This window comes from Salminus brasiliensis, chromosome 13, assembly GCF_030463535.1.
Source record: "Salminus brasiliensis chromosome 13, fSalBra1.hap2, whole genome shotgun sequence".
In the NCBI taxonomy this organism is placed as follows: domain Eukaryota; kingdom Metazoa; phylum Chordata; class Actinopteri; order Characiformes; family Bryconidae; genus Salminus; species Salminus brasiliensis.
In genome coordinates, this window is record NC_132890.1 from 19,559,626 (window position 1) to 19,580,884 (window position 21,259).

The 21,259-nt window shown below is 37.9% G+C and overlaps 1 protein-coding gene across 3 annotated transcripts in view; it reads left to right on the forward strand.

Moving 5' to 3' along the window:
• Nucleotides 1–21,259, forward strand: part of frmd5a (FERM domain containing 5a) — a 128,402-nt gene that overhangs the window by 86,073 nt on the left and 21,070 nt on the right. For all 3 annotated transcript variants that reach the window (XM_072694606.1, XM_072694608.1, XM_072694607.1), the window contains exons 4-6: nucleotides 300–378; nucleotides 14,385–14,482; nucleotides 17,817–17,940. In XM_072694606.1, coding sequence (XP_072550707.1) covers nucleotides 300–378; nucleotides 14,385–14,482; nucleotides 17,817–17,940 — 301 coding nt within the window. The remainder of the gene's footprint in view (nucleotides 1–299; nucleotides 379–14,384; nucleotides 14,483–17,816; nucleotides 17,941–21,259) is intronic.

Genomic DNA, 21,259 nt, shown 5'->3' on the forward strand with positions numbered 1-21,259 from the left:
ATCACTAAATAGCTATTTTCTATGTTTCTGATTTCTGAGAATACATTAAGGATTGAGTGAGAATGGCACTATTTTTAAATCAAATGAAATGTTAACAAATGCAATAACATTTATTAGAGATTCCTATTTTTAGGAAGTTATGCCCTTACATGATTTAAAATGTATTATTGTTTATTATTTGACTTGATTGTTTACCATTTGTTTTGTAATATCAGCACTTATTTAAGTTATCATGGTATTTGATATCAATTGCCACTGTATCATTGGACATAAATGTACTGTTTTGTTTTGCCACATAGCCCAGCCTCCATTTACCATGTGTTTGAGGGTAAAATTCTACCCACCAGACCCTGCTGCTCTTAAAGAGGAAATTACCAGGTAAGTACCTGTCTCCAGAGTCAAATTATTGGATTGCATCTTGTAAATAAAAATATGTGATTGCATATGTACGTGGATGTTGTTATACACTGTCTTGTAGTGTAATACAAAACATTGGTGAACCCTGGATAGGTACTTGAGATAAACCCATCTTAACACATTATAACATTTAAAAAGCCTATGGCCCGCCAACAGGCCGAAAGTGTTGTAAGTGTCCCTGTAGTTACTGAACAATATGCCTTAGTGTGTAATAAGCCTTGCTGCGTTAAGGGGTTAATAATCATAACATTAATTTCACTAATATGCTGAGAATCGTTTGGTCTACCACCCAAACATCTGTCAAGATGTGTACCTGGTACTTAACTTTTAATGGGTTAGGAAGCTGACTGTTGTTGTTTTGTGCACTACAGTCGTGAACTTGTGAAGTACAGTCGGTAATTGTAAACCTAAACAGAGCACCTATATTGCAGGTGTACATAATAAAATTGTGTGTAGGTACAAGGCATGTACTGCACAACTGTAAACTCTTAATATTTACAATCAGTATTGCAGAAGCCATTGTCAAAATGCAGATTAACAGGAAATATATTGTTCAGCTCTCACACACAGTGTTTAAAAGTTATGCCTGTGATGAGATTAGTATTGAAATTATTTTCCTATACTATGCTTCCAGTGCTTACGATAAACAAAAGATGGCCCTCCTTTATTTAAATTCTGTATGAACTGGAGAAGACATTCTCAGTCTCTGCCTTCCCTCATCCCTCTGCAGCGAAAGTCAAGGGAATTAGGGGAATTAGTCTGATTCTAAAATTATTTAATAAGTCACAAAGGAAGCACAGTTATTTCTAAGACTGCTGCTGTTTGATAGATGGATTGGATTCTTGTGGTGCCCTCATGGAGTCATTTGGCAGCTTCATTTCATTGATTGTGACAGAATAACTAGAAGTTATTTAATTTTCATACATTTGTGAACATGAATGTGCATCATTAGGGCTGCAGAATTAATCAGATTTTTTTTACCACATCAAATTACATTACACATGCGGGTAGAGGTGGGGGACTCTTGACTTGATTTGAGTAGCTAATTTTAGGACTTGTAGGGCTTTTTAGGGCTTGACCAACACTGATAAAAGACTTTGTTTGCATGACTTCAGACTTGACTTAGTTTTAGTCAGTATTTGCATTTTCTAGATACTGAGAAGTTTGTTTTGTTTTTATGATGATTTGGGGATTTCTGCTGGAATGCATGCCAACCTGGCAACCCATCAGAATGCAGCAGACCAGCTGAGCGCAATGTACAAAAAAGCTTGTATCATGGAAGCAGCTCTTCCAAAAACAATGAAGTTTGGATTTAGGGATTATGCAATTAATGGTAGTAGTAATAAGAGAACAGTAATATGCAGTGTCTGCAGATTATAGATCAGTGCCACAACATCCAACTTCATCTGTTACCACAAACCCACAAAAAAATATATGTGACAGTGTCTTTTTAGCTAACTTATTGGCTAGTCAAACATTAGCAAAAAAAGCTAACCTTAAGATTAATTATGTTACATTTGGCTTTAAATCAATTGTGTATTTACTGAGAAGACAAAACTGGAATTTAATATGTGAAATGGCAAATTCTATTGTAATTTGGGCTTCTGACATGCTGCTAATATTTTGAACAAACGTCCTAATTGGGTCTTAGCTATACTAACCGTTTCCAGGGTTAATATATTAATATATAAGAGTGAACTATTTAGTTCAGTATATCACATTTAAAAACATCTAAATCAAGAAATTATGGACACTTATATGGACACTTTTCATAATCTGCCTGCTTCAGTGTTCCCTGGTCATGTGACCACACCAGTGCACCAACAGATGGTATTTATTTAAAGTACATTCATTTCGACTTAGTATTACAACTACAAAAAATCAGTAAGGGGACAAAAGATCATTAAAACATAGAGACCTGAACCCCCCAGTAAGTAAGCCAAAGGCGACAGCGGCAAGAAAAAACTCCCTTGGAGCTGGAGGAAGAAACCTTGGGAGGAACCAAGACTTAAAAGGGGAGACCCATCCTCCTCTGGTCGGAACTACATATAAATTATTGATAGAAAGTCTGATCTTATGCTCTGATGTGCTGATATAATCCTATTATAATGTAGCATATATTATCATAGTATAGATGTAATGAATAATAAAACTAATATAGGTCAAGTCAAGTCAAGAGGCTTTATTGTCATTTCATTTCGATGTTGAGCGAAGTGGTTGTGTCGTGCTCTCCTGTCGACAACCATTTTCTTGGTCTTGTCTACATTCAGGAGAAGGTTGTTGACTTTACACCAGTCTGTCAGCCACTGCACCTCCTCTCTGTATGCTGACTCGTTTCCATTTGCTGACCAGACCCAGCACTGTTGTATCCTCTGCAAACTTTATGATGTGGTTTGAACTGTGTTTTGCCGCACTGTCATGAGTAGGACTCAACATCCTGAAAACAGTGGTTGCTAAGATGATGCAATGAAATAAATGTTGTTTAAATGGAGTATTACAACTATAATGTTAGATACTAAATGTTAAAAAAGATAAAAATACTTCAATATCCTGAAAATGGGGTTGGTAGCTAGGTGGTTAGTGTGACGTGCACTATATTGCCAAAAGTATTCAATTACCCATCCAAGTCATTGGATTCAGGTTTAATTAATTCCATGGCCACAGGTGTATAAAACCAAGCACCTACTAGAAACATTTGTAAAAGAATGGGTCTCTCTCAGGAGCTCACTAAATTCCAGTGTGGTACCGTGATAGGATGCCACCTGTGCAACATGTTTAGTCGTGAAATGTCAGCATTATTGTAACAAACTGGAAGCAATTGGAAACAACAGGAACTCAGCCACAAAGTGGAAGGCCATGTAAAATGACAGAGCGGGATCAGCAGATGCTGAGGCGCATTTTGTGCAGAGGTCGCTAACTTTCTGCAGTGTTAATTGCTACAGATCTTCAAACTTCATGTAGCCTTTAGCTCAAGAACAGCGCATAGAGAGCTTTATGGAATGGGTTTCCATGGCTGAGCAGCTGCATCCAAGCCTAACATCACCAAGGGCAATGCAAAGCGTTGGATGCAATGGTGTAAAGCATGCCGCCACTGGACTCTAGAGCAGTGGAGATGTGTTCTCTGGAGTGACGGATTACACTTCTCTGTCTGGTAATCTGATGGACTGAGTCTGAGTTTGGCGGTTGACAGGAGAATGGGACTTGTGTGATTGCATTGTGCCAAGTGTAAAGTTTGGTGGAGGAGGAATTATGGTGTAGGGTTGTTTTTGGAGTTGGGTTCAGCCCCTTGGTTCCAGTGAAAAGAACTCTTAATGCTTCAGCATACCATAAGATGTTGATCAATTTAAACTTTGTAAGAACATTTTGGGGTTGGCCCCTTCCTGTTCCATCATGAATGTGCACCAGTTCACAAAGCAAGGTCTATAAAGATGTAGAAGAACTTAACTGGCCTGCACAGAGTCCTGACATCAACTCGATAGAACACCTTTGGGATGAATTAGAGTGGAGACTGTGAGCCAGTCCTTCTTGTCCAAATACATTCTCATAAACACACTCTTAAATCTTGTGGAAAGCCTTCCCAGAATAATTGAAGCTGTGATAGCTGCAAAGTGTGGCCAAAATCATATTAAACCCTATGGATTTAGAATGGGATGTCACTCAAGTTCATATGCGTGTGAAAGCAGGTGACTTGGCTGACAATGAGCAAAAAGGTACGGAACAAAGCTGTTGAGCTAACTGGCTAACTTCGCTAAGTAAATAAAAACAACAACTGAACAGTCATACTACTAAAATATTATATACACAATAATGAATTATATTAGCTGCACTAAAGTAATACAAAATAGGAATAACACTGTAAAAAAAATAATAGAAACTGCTGAAAAGGGTGGGACCGAAGTCTAGAAGTTTAGATGTAAACAGACGTATTGATTTTAAAAAGCAGACATACATCAAGCTTCATTGCAAAATATAAAAACATGCACATTCTCTCAGCTGGTGTGTGAGAGAACTGCCCATTGTGAAATCATCAATGTGGCTTATCCAACTAACTTTTCACCATACTTTCTTGCTGGAAAAGGTCCAGGTTTGAAAGATACTTTTATGAAAATACAGATCAGTTTGAAAACACATAAAGCAAGTTTGTGCCAGATTTAGCCATCCTAGGGCAAAACATTTAACCTGATGAGGCATTTGAAATTTTTAACAAAAAAGTTTAATGCATTCCTATGGGACCTTGTGTGAATTTGTGTGGACGAATATTGTACTAATAGAAAGCACAAGCATAATTCAATGCCCTGGCTGTGCCCTGTGAAAGTATTCATAGAAATTGTGTAAAATAAGAAGAGTAATTTGGCTTTGCCAGCTTAATTTAGGTAAACTATAAATATGAATTAAATATTAAACAGTAGGGTTGGGAGGTATAACGGTAATAATGTATGCTGCGGTATTTAAACATGTTGACGGTATCTCAAAATGAGGATGGTAATTCAAAATTCAGATGTGTATAATGTATCATATTTCTGTTCTTTGTTTGTCTAGTTCACAGCAATTTTTCCCCTTCATATTTAAAAGAGCCAAAGGGTGGGAGGTCTGTGGGAGCTCACTGATTAGTGATGTCACGCTCTGAAAACAGGTGGGAAAAAACAAACCCACTGTAATAGTGATTTAATGAGCAGCTGACCTGAGCTGTCTGATACTCAGAGGAGCTGTAACTGAGCTAGCTCAGATGTGGCTAGCTTGGGGAGTGGACTAAAGATCCAAACCATGGAGAAAAAAATAATTCAGCTTTCATTTAATAAGTGTGATTTGTTCTGTAGCAGACTTTTAACCGTCCTGCTAACAAAGCTTCCTAACAAAAATCCTGCCAGTTTCTCTTTCCTGATTCAGAGTAGTTTAACATTTGTAGTGTTTGTCAGACTAAAGATTTAACACTTATAGAATGACAAATATAAAATTACTCTTGTCCACTTAGGTAGTTATTCACCTTGTGAGCAAACTGATTAAAATAATACAGGTTGAGGTGGTACAGAAGCCATGTTTTGTTACTTGCGCAACTTATAGCCCCTGCCCCTGATAATACAGTATACCGCAGTAATACTTTGAGACAGTATGACATTATGAAAAAGTGGATATCAGCCAACCCTAATAGAACATGGTCATTTATTAAAAAACAACATTCCAAAATACACTAGTTGCAGCATCCACAGCCTAACCCCAAAAAGCTATGGGCAACAGTAATTGAATAAAAGAAACATTGTGAGGATTCAGGCTTTTGGGAACGCCCATCCTCCTTCACCTGAAATATAATCAAGAAAATATACACTATACAAATATACACATATTATATACATTTTCTGAAGCTGCAGATGTTATATGTTTGTTCTGAAGTGTTGAACATCTTCATAACCTTCATAACCAAAGCTGGAATAATGGGCCTCCATCTTTCCAAATGTGGTTCTAACCATAATTCAAATGCGATAACACAGTAAAAAAGTGAATCTAAATACTTAAAATGGGACAATTGATAACATTACTGAAATGTTTAAATCAATAAATCAAATGTTAACATCAAATATTCCTGTAGGATTTCATGTATGTGCTGGAATGTTGAACGTACTGATGACCTCATAGACCAAGGCTAGACTACTGGGCCTCCTGTGCAAACTCCAAGCCATAAGTGATCTGTGGACCTCAGAAACAGGATTGGGCCCGAGCATAGATCTGGAGAAAGGTACAGAACAATTGCTGCTGCTTTACAGGTCCCAAAGAGCACAGTTTGAAAGAAGTTTGGAACCACCAAGAATCTTCCTAGACCTGGCCGCCCAGCCAAACTGAGTGATTGGTTAAGATAGGCCTTGGCCACGAACGTTAGCAGGAACCCGAGGGTCACTCTGACAGCGTATCTTTGTGGAGATGTAAGAACCTTTCAGTAGATCAAGGCAGCACTCCACAAATTCCGCATTTTTGGTAGTGTCCAAACGGAAACCTTACAAAAAGGCACATGACCGCCCACTTGAAATTTGACAAAAGACACCTAGAGAACTCTCAAACCATGAGAAACAAGTTTCTTCCTGAGAAAATCAGGCACTGCTTATCACCTTGTTAACGCCATCCCTAAAGTGAAACATGGGTGTGGCAGAATCATGATGTGGGAATGTTTTTCAGCAGTGGGACTGACGCGACTAGTCCTGATAGAGGAAAATCTGCTCCAGAGCACTCTGGACTAGACGAAGGTTTACGTTCCAACATGACAAGGACCCGAAGCACACAGCCAAAAGAAAGTCCCTGTGAATGTCCTTGAGTGGCCCAGTCAGAGACCAGACCTGAATAGAGTTTAAAATCTGTGGAAGGAGCGGAAAATGGCTGTGTACTGACTCTTCCCATCCAACCTGACAGAGGAATGGGCAAAAATGTCCAGAAACAAGTGTCCCAAGTCACCTTGAAGCGAAAAAAAAATTAAGAATGCAGTGCATTAAATTAACTTAAATCAGTTGTGTACATCATTTCTACATAAATTAAATGTATTCAGTAAATTCAGTTTTGTCTTTTAGTTTATTTATTATTGATAGTACCGGTCAGTGTGTTTTTTATATCGAAATTATGCTCACATTTAAATCGGTCTTATTTTTCAAACATATATATGAAACAGTTTATAGAGAATAATCTATGTTAGAATAGAATGTGTAGGCTCTTGTTTCTGCTGCCAGTTTATTTAAAGATGACTCTATACCACAGTTAGTTGTAGATAAGCTAAGTGCTGTCACTCTAAAAGCACAGTGTGCAGCGTGTGAGAACAGACTGCACACTCTCAAAGTTCCAAAGCCAGTGATGGACTGTATCTTTATAATTAAACAAAGTAGATCTCTGAAAAGAGTATATTGAAAGCATAATGCTGTTTCACATTGGATTTTTTAAGAAGCTAAAGAGATCTGTGAAAGCTTCTCTCAGAAACCTTCTGAGATTGAGTCCAAAAATAGAATTGAGGCCTAAAATGCTGTAAATGAATGCATGGTGCCCCCATCTTTTTTCTGCTTGACTGTTGAAAGTAGATGGCAGGTCAGTGACTGCTAACAGATTCCTCTAAATGATACATGATTAGCCCCCAGCTAGCAACGTCCTGGCTCACTTTTGAGCAGCTCTCGCTGCCTTCCTCCCACCCTCACGTAAGTGTGTGCAATGAGGTCACCTAGAAAAAGCACATGTGACTGAGGTCTGGAAAGAGAGATTAAATGGCTGGAGGATATGCCACCTGAGAAGTGATTGACCTCAATGTTGAAGTGTTTGTGAATGCAATGCACAGGTATGCACTAGTATACCTAGTGCTGACTGGTTAGTTTGTGATCAATACAAGTTGTACAAGACTACAAGGGATAGGATTAGAGAGAATAAGACTAAAAAGAAGACTGGAAAAAATTAAAGAAAAGAAGGAATGGAAAGAATGGAAATTGAATTAAAAAAAGACTGATGTAGAAGGACCTTTGTAGCAGAATGGGAAGTGTTTGAAGGGGAAAAGACAATGTGTAGGGTATGGGAGGGAGATATAGAAGAAGAGAGATGAGTGTTGAAGAAAAGTGGTACAAGTAACAGATCCCCAGTGTGAGGAAAAATAAAGTTCAGATTAGTGGTGCAGTTAAGATTTGGCCCTGGTGCACGGTCAAGCTGCTCATTTTCTGAACTGCCGCCGATGAAACATCACCAGGCAACCAACAAGCCTGGAGGGAAGTGCCACATACTCAGCTTTAAGCACCATCTACCCCCCCTGGAGAGAAGAAGGCCAATTGTGCTCTCTTGGGGCCTCGTCTGCCAATGGCTGGGATTCGAACCAGCTGATCATAGTGACAGTGGACCACTCGGGGCCCCAATAGCATTGTGATATGCATCATGTAATGTGATATATTTTTGCTTTAGTGCCCACCACTAATGTAATTATATCCATAATATACAAGTAAATATTAAGAATCATAATAATAGTTTTAGTTTATATAACACCTTTATCGAACCCAAAGATGCACCATTAGGAACAAACAAAACAATCAATTAAAAAAAAAAAACACTCACACTTGCCCACCTATCTAGACCCAGGTGCAAAAACTAGAAATAAAACAAAGCAGAGACATGCACAGTGTAAATACAACTGTTGGATAATATACCACAGCATGACAAGGTAAAAAAAACTACATAAAAACCCCCAATGACAATGAAAATCTCAAAATGTAAAAAATCTAGTAAAATAGAGCAAAATTACATCGACAAGTTAACACATGTTAAACAAGGAAAGGGGTGATATCAGCCTTTGTTGTCCCCTCCAAGGCTAAACTATCGAAGCAATTATACCTTTATGCAAATTACATGTAAATTCAACTTAATCAAATACATAACTTCTGATTTGCTATACTAAAATTAGTGACATCATTCATAGTTCATACTCTTTTGACCCCATGACCCATTGCAGCACAAAAGATCATATACCCGTTTACATTATTAAGTAATAAGTAAAATTGTGCACTACACTGCATTTTAGCTAACAAATGTAGCACTGACTGTCCTTGACACTGAAACGAACCACGCATATATGGAGGAACAGGTTGGAGATATAAAAGGCAACCGATATGTAGGCCAGAAATCAACTGGTGGATACAGCGGTAGCCATTTAGCTGATGTCATCTAGAGAGCAGGCATAATTGCATTTTTACCTTGGATGGCCTCTTAAGCAGAAACCTTTTTTAAAAAAAGTAAATTAGCTCATGCTGAAATGGCCTACTTTGGGAAGTTAAAGAGGTGCATATCACTGTGTTCCCACTGGGTATCTGTTGCAACCAAGGTGTGGCCACCCATCATTATAGTGCAGTAGTGCATCAGCTGACTAAATCGCCTGTAAAAAGAAAGAGGGGGTAGGTATTTTTTTGCATAGGGTGGTTGATGTGATATACTTGCTCTTTCTCTGCTTGAGTCGGTAAGTGACAGGGCTGAGCTTTTTCTTAAACACGTAGGACCCCTGCCAGGTGGCAAGGAACTTGCAGTTGGCTGTGGGCACAAGGATAAGCACTCGGTCTGCAGGCTAGATCTCTCACAGCACAACCTCCCATGCTAGTGCCTTAGAAGTGGCTTTGCAAAGGAGAATAACGTAATTCCATTCCACTACCACAAGGATATACTCATGGCCCTGGGCAGATTTTGGCAGGGGTCTTACCAGATCTATCCTGACCCGCCCAAAGGAGAAACCGATGATAGGGAGGGGGACTAGTGGAGTGGGAAGGAGCTTGTGATGGCTGGTCAGCTGACACCTGGGGCAGCAGAGTCAATGGTTCTTGACCTCGACCTGGATGGATGGCCAGCAGAACAGTGTTTGAACCGAAGCTGAGCACAACGTCTGTGTCAGGGACATTCTCTGGGGGTATGGTCTCTGCCGCACCCAGGAGATCTGCTCAGCTCAGTGTCGAAACACTGGGTAGTCACTGCTGACTAGAATGAGGAGCAGCAAGTCTTGAGGTCACCAGCGCTTGATTTCAGAAGAAGTCCTGCAAGATTCTGGAGTGATTATAACAATCACATGACTTAAACCCTATATAGAATCTTTGGTGGAGTTTGAAAAAGGCAGTTGTAGCACACTAACCAAAGAATATTAGTGTACTGGAGGTGATTGTTAATAATTATTACAAATTATTTATTTGATTCAGCTCTCCTGCCTTCTTAAGAAATGTTTTCCATCCCCCAGGAAAAGACACATCTCTTTGTTGGTTCTCCTCATTTGTGTCTTTATGGAAGGATTAATCCTCAATGTTCCTAGAAACAAAATGTAAAATGAATCTATACATTCAATCTTACAACATTCCAACTTCATCTCATTAAGGCTTCGGTAATTAGCTGATGAGTATAATCAGGTGTGTTTAATAAGTAACATCTTGACCTCTGCAGTGCAATGATCCAGACCTGAGATTTTAGCAATACTTACTTCTGTTTCGGAGTGAACTGTCCTTGTGATGGACACAACGCTCTGACGCAACGTGGGCATGACTTGTTTTTACTGGATGTTGATTTTAGCCAATCATAAGATGCTTAAAAACATCTATTTTGGTGTAAAATGCCAACTTGACTGTGATAACATTTCATTTTGAAACGAACACTGCACTGCTCTTTGCAATCTTGTTTTGTTTTGGCACGTTCGCAGCATCACACAGTGGAATGCAATGCAGTTGAGCTGACAATTCTGCATTCCATTTTGCATGATTCTGATACAAGTTCAGCATTTCAGTCTGTAAATACACATCAACGCATGCGTTTCTGTTAAGATATCAAGCCACATTAAATCAATATAATGGATCTTTTACTTTTCATTCTGCCATTTTTTTCTGCATGTCAGTATTTAAACGTATTATATTTTATTGATAAAATATGATTCTGAGAAAATGTGGCGCTTGCTAATATAGTGAATTTGGTAACATCAGATTCCGTCAAGACACTACTAAAACGGTAAAAAAAAAAATGGTAACTGAGGTGTTAAGCTACACACGTGGACAAAATTGTTGGTACCCCTCAGTAAATGAAAAAAAAAAAAAAACACAATGGTCACAGAAATAACTTGAATCTGACAAAAGTAATAATAAATAAAAATGCTATGAAAATTAACCAAGGAAAGTCAGACATTGCTTTTCAACCATGCTTCAACAGAATTATTTAAAAAAATAAACTCATGAAACCGACCTGGACAGAAATGATGGTATCCTTAACTTAAAATTTTGTTGCCCAACCTTTTAAGGCAATTACTGCAATCAAACGATTCCTGTATCTGTCAGTAAGACTTCTGCACCTCTCAGCAGGTATTTTGGCCTCATGAGCAAACTGCTCCAGTTGTCAGGTTTGAAGAGTGCCTTTTCCAGACGGCATGTTTCCTGTTTCAGCTCCTTTCAAAGGTGCTCAATAGGATTTAGATCAGGGCCTCCTCCATGTTTCACAGTAAGGACAGTGTTCTTTTTTTGATATGCTTCATTTTTCCATCTGTGAACATAGAGCTGATGTGCTCTGGCAAAAAGGTCATCTGTCCATAGGACATTCTCCCAGAAGCTTTGGGGCTTGTCAACATGTAATTTGGCAAATTCCAGTCTGACTTTTTTATGATTTATTTTCAACAATGGTGTCCTCCTTGGTTGTCTCCCATGAAGTCCACTTTGGCTCAAACAACGACGGATGGTGCAATCTGACACTGATGTTCCTTGAGCTTGAAGTTCACCTTTAATCTCTTTAGAAGTTTTTCTGGGCTCTTTGGTTACCATTCGTATTTTCAATTTTCCTCCTGCGGCCACGTCCAGGGAGGTTGTCTACAGTCCCATGGATCTTAAATTTCTGAATAATATGTGCAACTGTAGTCACGGGACCATCAATCTCTTGGAGATTGTCTTATAACCTTTACTTTTAACATGCTTGTCTATAATTTTCTTTCTAACCTCACAACTCTTTTCTTTGCTTCCTCTGGTCCATGTTGAGTGTGGTACACACCATGTCACCAAACAGCACAGTGACTGCCTGTAGCCCTATATATAGGCCCACTGACTGATTACAAGATTGTAGACACCTGTGATCCTAATTAGTGGACACACCTTGATTTAACATGTCCCTTTGGTCACAATATTTTCAGGGGTACCATCATTTTTGTTCAGGCCTGTTTTATTAGTTTATTTTTTAAAATAATTCTGTTGAAGCATGGTTCAAAATCAATGTCGGATTTCCATTTGTTAATTTTCATAGAATTTTTATTTATGTTTACTTTTGTCAAATTCAAGTTATTTCTGTGACCATTGTGGGTTTTTCTTTTATTAACCGAGGGATACCAACAATTTTGTCCATCTTGTGTATCAACATTTTCAGCTAAATTTACAGCTAGTTTTATGAACTTTATGTAGTAAGTATTTGCAACATTTGTCTACAAGTCTAAATGAATGCTACACAAAATAATATTTCCAAGTTAATAATATTTAACTCAAAGGCACGGTTAAGCTGGTGTGTTTGGTGGCTTCCCTGCTGCTGCAGCTGAGCTGTGAGGTAAATTACATCACGTTTTTTGTCACATCACATTACAAAGGTGCAAAGGAAATTGTCAAGATTTACAAAATAAGAAACTTGTAAATTCAAGTGTGAGTGGGGAAAAGTCTTTGTGGGTGTAGTGTGACTGAGCAGAGGTCGCAGTTACAGTGCCTGTAAGGTTTTATGTCTGCTGAGCTTTTAATGTCTTCTATGGGCCTGAGCAGAAGAACTACCACAGCAAAATATTCCAAAATCCAGCATCTTTCATCTTTGTTTCAGCACTTCTTGTACCAAATAATTTTTGATACCTCTATGGTGAGAATGTGTAATTGCACCAAACTTGTGGAGGAATACTTTTAAAATATGCATTATGGTGCTGTCTCTTTTCAGAGCAGATGAATACAAGTGGACATTCAGTCAGTCAGTGGATTAGTTCAGAGTATTCAGAGAGCTCTGTCAAAAAAGCTATGTGAGGGAAATGTCTTCAAAGGATTGTAAGAAAAACTTGTGTATTTACAATAGTGAAGTTTTAGTTGAAAATAAGTGTTTAACTTTTAATGCAGGTTAATATAAATACATTGCCATGTGATAAAGTATTATGTAGTTTTTGTATTCTGTAAAATCATAAGTCATTGATGGAAATAACAGTTGCATTCATTGAGCAACAGATAAAACTGTCCACAAGAGTACATCTGGTTAGCATGTGTCTAATACCTAGACATAAGGCATCAACTCAGGTGTCTATTTAGGTGGCCATATAGGTTGTATTTACAAAACAGCAAAGATAGCACTTGAAATTGAGTTACTAGGTATGTTTTTTCTAACAACAGAGGCAATCAACAACATTAGCAAGCTAACCAGCTATGTTACTATACATATAATATGACTGTACTACACTGTAATGCAGGTATACAAAAATCCACAGCAGTGATAGCTAGTCTTAAAAAATAAAATATCTTACCTGTTCTGAAAGAAAAAAATTGGCTTTTGGATGCCTTCAGGTCACAGAGATCTCACCACCCTTTAAAAGCCAAGCCAATGTTTCTCTTGGTTTTGGCAAAGACTTTGTCATGTTGTCTTTTGGCTCGCCAGCTCTCTTTAGCTCTAATTCTATGTTTTTTGGTTTGACAGTGGTTGAACGAGCAGATGAAGACTGAGTTTGCTGTTCTGATATCTCCATGTTTGCAGTAGTTCTTGTATTGCTTTTCAGTTTGCTAAGGTAACCGACAAAAGGTGACTGTCCTCCTTCTAGGTGTACCTTCCAGATCAACTGTAAGAACCTTCCAGATGTACTCAGAAATACTACTGCTTTCAGTTAAATAAATCTGGGACTGCCGCCTTAAAGACATCAAAAGGAAATATTCTGAAACCAGCCAGAGAAAAAACGTCTGTGTTTTTATACGCTTTTTAGGGACTAAGAGAGTATGTGTGTAGTGTATATATTGTGTCATTTGACACTCATACCATTTTCAATATGGTAAATGAATCAGACCAATTCTGTTTAACAGCTTGAAATTATGGTTTCTGTTTGTGAGAATGTTCAGATCAGATGGAAGTCACTGTCACACAGCAAAACAAAAGGGCATATGAAGATCATATGTTTCTCTAAATTATTAAAAGTGTTTATTTAAATAAATCAAGCAGTAACAAGTGTTTGGGGTGGGGGTAATCTATAATCAATCTTGCATTCCAACTGGGACACCATTCACAAAATGGCTTCTGCCATATCTTATATATTTATATGACCTTTGTAAGGTACTTTCCAGCATGATTGGAACATACATACAGTATGTGAAGTAAAGCCATCAGAATAAAAACGTTTGAGTTTAAGATTTCATTGTCTCAGTATCTGTAAGATGTGTGAGCTGTAATAACTACAGATTACTTAGTCGTTTTAGATGTTTTGTCTTTTGTTGTTTAAACACTCTTACCCCTTGTCCTGTTTGCAGGTATCTTGTCTTCCTGCAGCTCAAGAGAGATCTGTATCATGGCCGGCTCCTCTGCAAGACATCTGATGCAGCTATACTGGCAGCTTACATCTTACAGGGTGAGGTTAGGGGTTGTCGCATTAGAATTTGCATCAAATACTGATTCCAAGTGTTTTATCACTCACTACCAAATAAATTCTAATTACAGCATATTTATAACACTTGTTATCAACTGGGCACACAATGTTTATTGGATTGAGTTGAACATTTAACTTCTTACAGATTAGTAACACCTTGTCATGCTGGCTAGGCGAGACAAGGGAACACTCGCAGGGACAGAGCAATGCAAGAATATGGTTTTTAATAATGAAACCAAACAAACTAATACAACAAAAACGAGGCAGCAAAGTACAGGGTCCAATAAACAGAAACAGAAAACAAACAGGTGACAACTGAAATGGGGCTTAACCTGGAAAACCACCTGAGGCTGGAAAGTAGTCCGGGAGCAAAGCGAGAGGGGACAAATCAAACGGGGGGAGGAAGGCTAGAACGCAAAGGAACCAATGAAACTAGCAAACAAAAACCTCACCCCAAAACCGCGCTCGTCAGGCGCTGATGAACTTACTCGACTCAGGTGCAAGGGAACCGGACGCCAAATCTCCCTGGCGACCAACCGGTGAACCAGACAGTGAACTCCTGAACGTGAAACCGCTCCGATAGAGCATATACTACTTGAACTCGTAGACCTCCCTAGAAGTCTCCTGAACGTGAAGCCAACCTCACAGCTTGGCATCGCAAGAGTAATTCTCGGCGACGAGGCATCCGCGTTTGCTCCCTTTGTACTCCAGCTCTCAGGTGAAACGAATCAGAACTAAACAGAAAACATGGCGTCTTACTTCGACCGCTGTCAACATAAAAGTCCTTAGTGAGAAAACCAACGGGAGGAACAGAAAGTACATGAACATTGAAATCAACCCAACATCGACTGAAAAGTCCCAAGGAGCTTGTAAAATTGTATGTAAATTTCAGACACTTCAACACTTCCATTTAAAACCTTATTTTGTTTCAAATTTCCATTTGTAGTGGGCTTGTGGGAAAGCAATTATAAGCAGTTTTTTTGGTCACAATAACTGCAAAGCCTAGCCTAACATTGATTTTAGCACTGTAACAAGAATTGATTAATTGTCCAGAGATTTGCCTAGGGTTTCGCTTTACTAGAGGGGTGTATTCCACATCTGTTGACTGTTGTTTTCCGAGTGCCACTTTACTTGGCTGGACTTCACTGGACAGTACCTCTGTGAGCTAAAGTTAGCTTTTAGCCTAGCACCAGCTAGCTTTTCTGACTAGCTGTTTAGAGGCTTTCTCCTATTCAGAAAAAAATATATTTTACATGTGTGAATCGATTCAGAAATGTCTGCATCCAGATGCATTCAGATAGAATTGACCCCACCCTTATCTTCATTATCTTTGAAATGATTTCCTGACATAAACCACTTATCCATTTTGGCAACAGCACAGTGGAAACGGCAGCAACTGTAAACCAAGCATTGTGACAACTTTGTAGTTCATGTTTAAACAGCAATGTCGTATACAGGTCCAGGGTCGTGAGACGAAGTTTGTCCCAATTCTGCTTCAACTCTTCAACCCCTTGAATGCACACACTGCATTTACTTACCCTTTAATTACTTCAAAAAAGTGTACAAGGAGGGGCTTAGAGAATTGGAACAGGGCGTAACAGCACACGCATTCATTGCAAAGTTTTTGTAGTTGAGTGTTTGCGTGAGTGTTGACATGAACATGCGGTTGCCGCACACAAGAAATCTTGCATGCCTGTTTAAAAGTCCACTTCTGCTGTGTGCCACAAGCTCCCTACGACTAGAATTAGGCTCTGTTTCTGCAGTGACTGGTTGACTGGTGACTGGTGATTTTCCAGTAGCACACTAGTGAAATAAATGCTGGCGGTGAATCCAAAGCAGCCCACTGACCCCAAACAACTTAAAAGTATTAAGATCATCTTAAATGGTAGAGAGAGTGTTTCATGCAACGCTTGCTACCATTTTCCATCTCCCTGCTAAGTTAAAATAAATACAGGTGGGTCTTGGCACCCTTTCTGTATGTTTTAACTGTGACAGTGACTGTCAGGAAGAAGTCACCCAGAAGGCCCAAAACCATCTCAAGTAGGGACAATCAATAATTGGATTTTCAAAATCATATTAAACACAAGTGGATTGGGCAGAAAGTTTCTGCTGCTGACCAACTAAACTGAACTTTAATATTTGACAAAATCAAAGCAAGCAAAAAGCATAGTAGTAATATAACACCCTTTATGTTTTAGAAATGCTAATGGAATGCCCATTTAATTTTATTAACTCACAAATTCAGACTAGTCAGAATAGTGTTGGCCTATTGAACTAAGCATTTGAAAGAATTTAAGTTTTAAATTGTTTAGGACATTGTGTTATTGAAAAAACATTCAACATACAGCATATTATTAAACACTAGCAAGGTGGAAGAGACATTTCTTCTAGTTTTGTTTTCATTTATTATTTCTGTATCAAACCCACCAGGAGGTTCAAAGCTAATGAAACCCCACAGTCTTAATTTATAAAGACATGCCATGTAGCTGATTTGAAATGTTAAGTCATCATATGTGTGATAAAGCTGCAAATGAATAATCCCTTTTTTAAGTTTTAAGTTAATTTTATTTTGTGGTCTTGATCAGAGATAAACTTTAAGCATTTAATGAAGATACTTATTCTCACAGCTTCAGAAATTTGAGCACCAGTTCTGCAGGGAAAAAGTAGAGATATATAGTTTCATGATCAGAAGCATAATAAACTTTTGTATCTTGTTCAAATGAATTTGTAAGTGATTGCATAGTGTTAGAAACGAAGACCAGCCACAGGCCCAGACATTTACGGTGAAAGCTGCCTGCAGAGATTTGCAAACTTCAGTAGATTGAAGAGTAAAAGTCGACTAAAAGGGTGAGGCTGAGGGTGAGAGCGGATCTCCTGACAGGAAGATCCGAGGGCTGTTTTAGAAGGGCCTTTTTGAATTAAATATTCTCTGCTCCGTCACCTCAGTGCAGGCATGCCTTTAACAAGGAGGCTGCAGAGAGCCAGTGCAGCAAAGCCTTATTTAATCCACAGAGACATATAGAACAGCATCAATACACTTCAGAGCCCACACACTGCTGTTTCACATTCTATGCGGATGCCAAGTACCCTACATGTAGTTCACATGTGGAAAACACACATCATCTTACATATTATATTCCATTAGGATGACTGATTTGTGCAACAGATGCGACCATAGAGTACATACAGAACATAGAGCAATCAAAATTTAGTCCTTAGGAGTAATATGATACAAATACAAATTATGCATAATAAAAGATTAATTTTGCATAGAATAGTGAATTGATGTTTAATGTTTTACTGTGTACTTCCACAGCTGAAATTGGAGACTACGACCCAGGGAAGCATCCAGAAGGCTACAGTTCCAAATTCCAGTTCTTCCCCAAGCACTCTGAGAAACTGGAGCGAAGGATTGCAGAGATCCACAAGACAGAGCTGATGTAAGAGCACTCTCTTTGTTCTCTCTGTCTCTGTGAAATGCAGACTCTGTTCCACAGTTCTTAAACAGATAGTTTGGCTAAAAATCAATTGTACACAGTTTTCCCCTTCTGCAGAGATTTAGTTTAGTGCCTGAATTTTGCGTCTTTTGTTCAGAGTTATGTAGCTAAGAGGTAATAAAAATCAATATAAAATCCATCGTTATCACACACATGCCAAACTGCATTGACTTAATAGTTTTTTACTAGTAACTTTATTTTGTTTATTTTGTAAGTATTTGTCATCAATTATGATAAAATTGTCAAAAAGACAAAAATTGTCAATGTTTTGACAAAATAAAAGCCTTTTTTTTGGTCCAATTTTTGTCCACTATTATAACACCAGGTTTAATGCTACTTACATCAGATACAACTTAAACCAAACTTAAACAGCTTGTAACTGCCATTGCTTTAAATGCAGTATTAGTGAAACTATTATTATTAAAACATCAGTAAAACAGTTGACGCCTGTATGTGAATATTAATAGTTAGCCAGTTGACGAGAACAATAACTTCTCCAAAGACATGTGCGTGTGAATATTGTATTTATTGTATAATTATTTTTATCAATTCACCAATCTGGTAAAATACACTACTCAACAAAATATTAACAAACACATAAACAGTGTTTAGATTAGCTTATTTGGTAAAATACTGTACTGTCTAACATACTAAATTCAGGCTGCTCTGCCATTTTAAGCGGTAGGGTGTAATTTAAGTATTTATAGATAACAGTATATAACAAAGTGTCAATCATATAAACAAGTCAGTTTGATATAACAATATGACATGGTTGAGACAATTTAGGCGTGTAGTTTGCTTAACTGATGGCTAAAAGCTTCATTATCCTTGTTGCTTCAGTGCAGAACTAAAAAGAAAACTGCACGCTCTTCCTTACTTTCTTGTTTACTCTTTCTATTCAGTTGCTCAGTAAATTTCTCTTTCACTCACTCCCTAAATGCTTTCTTGTACACAGATTGTATTATTCAGTGTTCTTTAATAATTCTGAGAAGCAGTTCTGTGTGAACAGTGTCATAAAGTACAAAGAATGCAGTTTTTAGGTTTTTTGGGGGTTTTTTTGTAGCGGTTTCTAGTATGGAAAGGGCACATCACAAAAACAAAAGTACTTCAAACCAAAATGGAAAAGAGAAGTTAGAAATTGTAGTTGATAATTTAAAACAACAATAATAATCAAAATAGTTTTATTTTACAACATTAAAAAAAAAGCAAAGATATAGAACGTTACAATAATTTCAAATTCAAAATAACAATTAATTTACAGTTTTTTTATATAAATCAATTCTATATTTTATATTGATGCAGCACGAAAAGAAAAAAAGGTCTGTAATGTAGTACATTATCGAATGTCAAGCAGAATTGTGTCATCAGAATCAAAAATTGCTTTGAACCTGAATATATCCATACCGTATTTTGTATTTTGTGTATTGATACACACCTTAAACAAAGCTACATGTCACTGTGAAGCAATCTCTGTCTATATAAAGTGCATGCAGGAAGCAGTCAGACCCCTTCTCGAGGGCCCTATCTTACACCCTGTGCAAGGCGTGCAACAATGCTCATTGCTATCTTACACCCCGCTAACAGTCACGCCTACCACCATAGCAAAGACACACTGACATGCCCTAAATCAAGCTGCGCAGTGCACGCTTTGCCACTCTACACACAGGACCTACACTGGAGATCCATCAGGGTGGAAAGATTAGGTGCAAAATTTGATTTGATATATTTAATATTAAAAACATTATTCACAAACCTTTTCCATTCAGTAGTAGACTATAGGTATAAAAATGAATTGGAAGGTAGTACATATCTAATGAGTAGTACTAGTAAAGCTTAATGAAATGTGACACAACCCCTGAGGAAAAGAGGTGTGACCACCACGACCTGATTGGCAGTGGGGCTCAGAGACTACACAAACACAGGGCTCAAGTGACAACATACCTTTATTTTACTTATCCTTAACCACACCCAAACGAAAACTTAAACGAAACATAAATGTCCAACTGGGGCTGTAACAGTCTCCACACACGTGTATATTCCGGTCCGCGTTTTGGCAGCTCAGTTCGTGTTCTCCTTGTGTTCGTCTTCCCCGTGAATGACCCTTTTATGCCTTTTATGCCGTTGTCCTGCACGGTCACAGGTGAACGGCATCAGGGCGGTGTAGGGTGGTGCCGTGAGCGTGGCCACGGCTCACTTCCACCTCCTCACCACCACAGAAAGTAAGCTTTTTGATAATATGGCTTTATGGTGTTTTAGGTATAATCATCTTCTTTTTATGCTAACTTGTGCACATTAAATGCAAAGAATGTGGAAAATAAAACGTGGAGAAAGGGGAGAAAACAAAATAGAGCTGCACAATATGGACTAGTATTTGGAGTGCATTGTGATATTTTGATATGTCAGTGTACCTGTAACTCCTGGTAAAAATACACAAAACTGACCTGCAAAATGATTTACTTTTGTTGAATTATATACAACGGTTAGAAAAAAGCACCTACAACAACTGGAATTGTGGTCAAGATTTCAAACTACAAAAAATACATCTAACTACAATCCCACCCAAAGGGTTTCTTACATAAACACTTCACAAAGTTGGTCAGTTTAGATTATGGAAACAGAAATTATTAGTAATATATTAACAGTGATTTTTTTTTCATTGAAGTAAACAACAACTCTTATGGACTAGTCCTAGTCCCAGTGGTTCCAAATTATTATTATATTTAAAAATACTTTTCTTTTTAGTAGGGTATGGGAAGGTCCAAAGGAATCCAAAGATGTAATTTTATGCATTTGTATTATACAAGGGCTCTTGGAAAAAAAACTATAAGGACTAATCTAACTATAAAGATTAGATCTAGAAATGCTATATAAAGTATTGTGACATCTGCTATTTACAGCCACCACGTAGACCCTGGAATTCGGTGGTGGGCACTACTTGAGTGGTACTATGAGAAGACTAATTTACCTTATACTCAACACAAGTAAACACAGCCAGAGACATCTATGTCTTTTGCATTTTGTATAGTACTTTTTTGTGATTAATTTCTTTTGAATGTTTTCAGCTTGATACATTGACATATTAATGGATTTCTAAATAAATAAATAATTACCCTGTAATTTTTTTATTTCAATCACAATTTTTTAAATTACCCTGTAATTTTTTATATAATTCACAAAATCTTTTGCCACCGATTTTGTTCCTTTAGATTTAGAGTATAATGTTTTTACAGTGTGTGGGCACATTTTGACACATTTTGGGGTG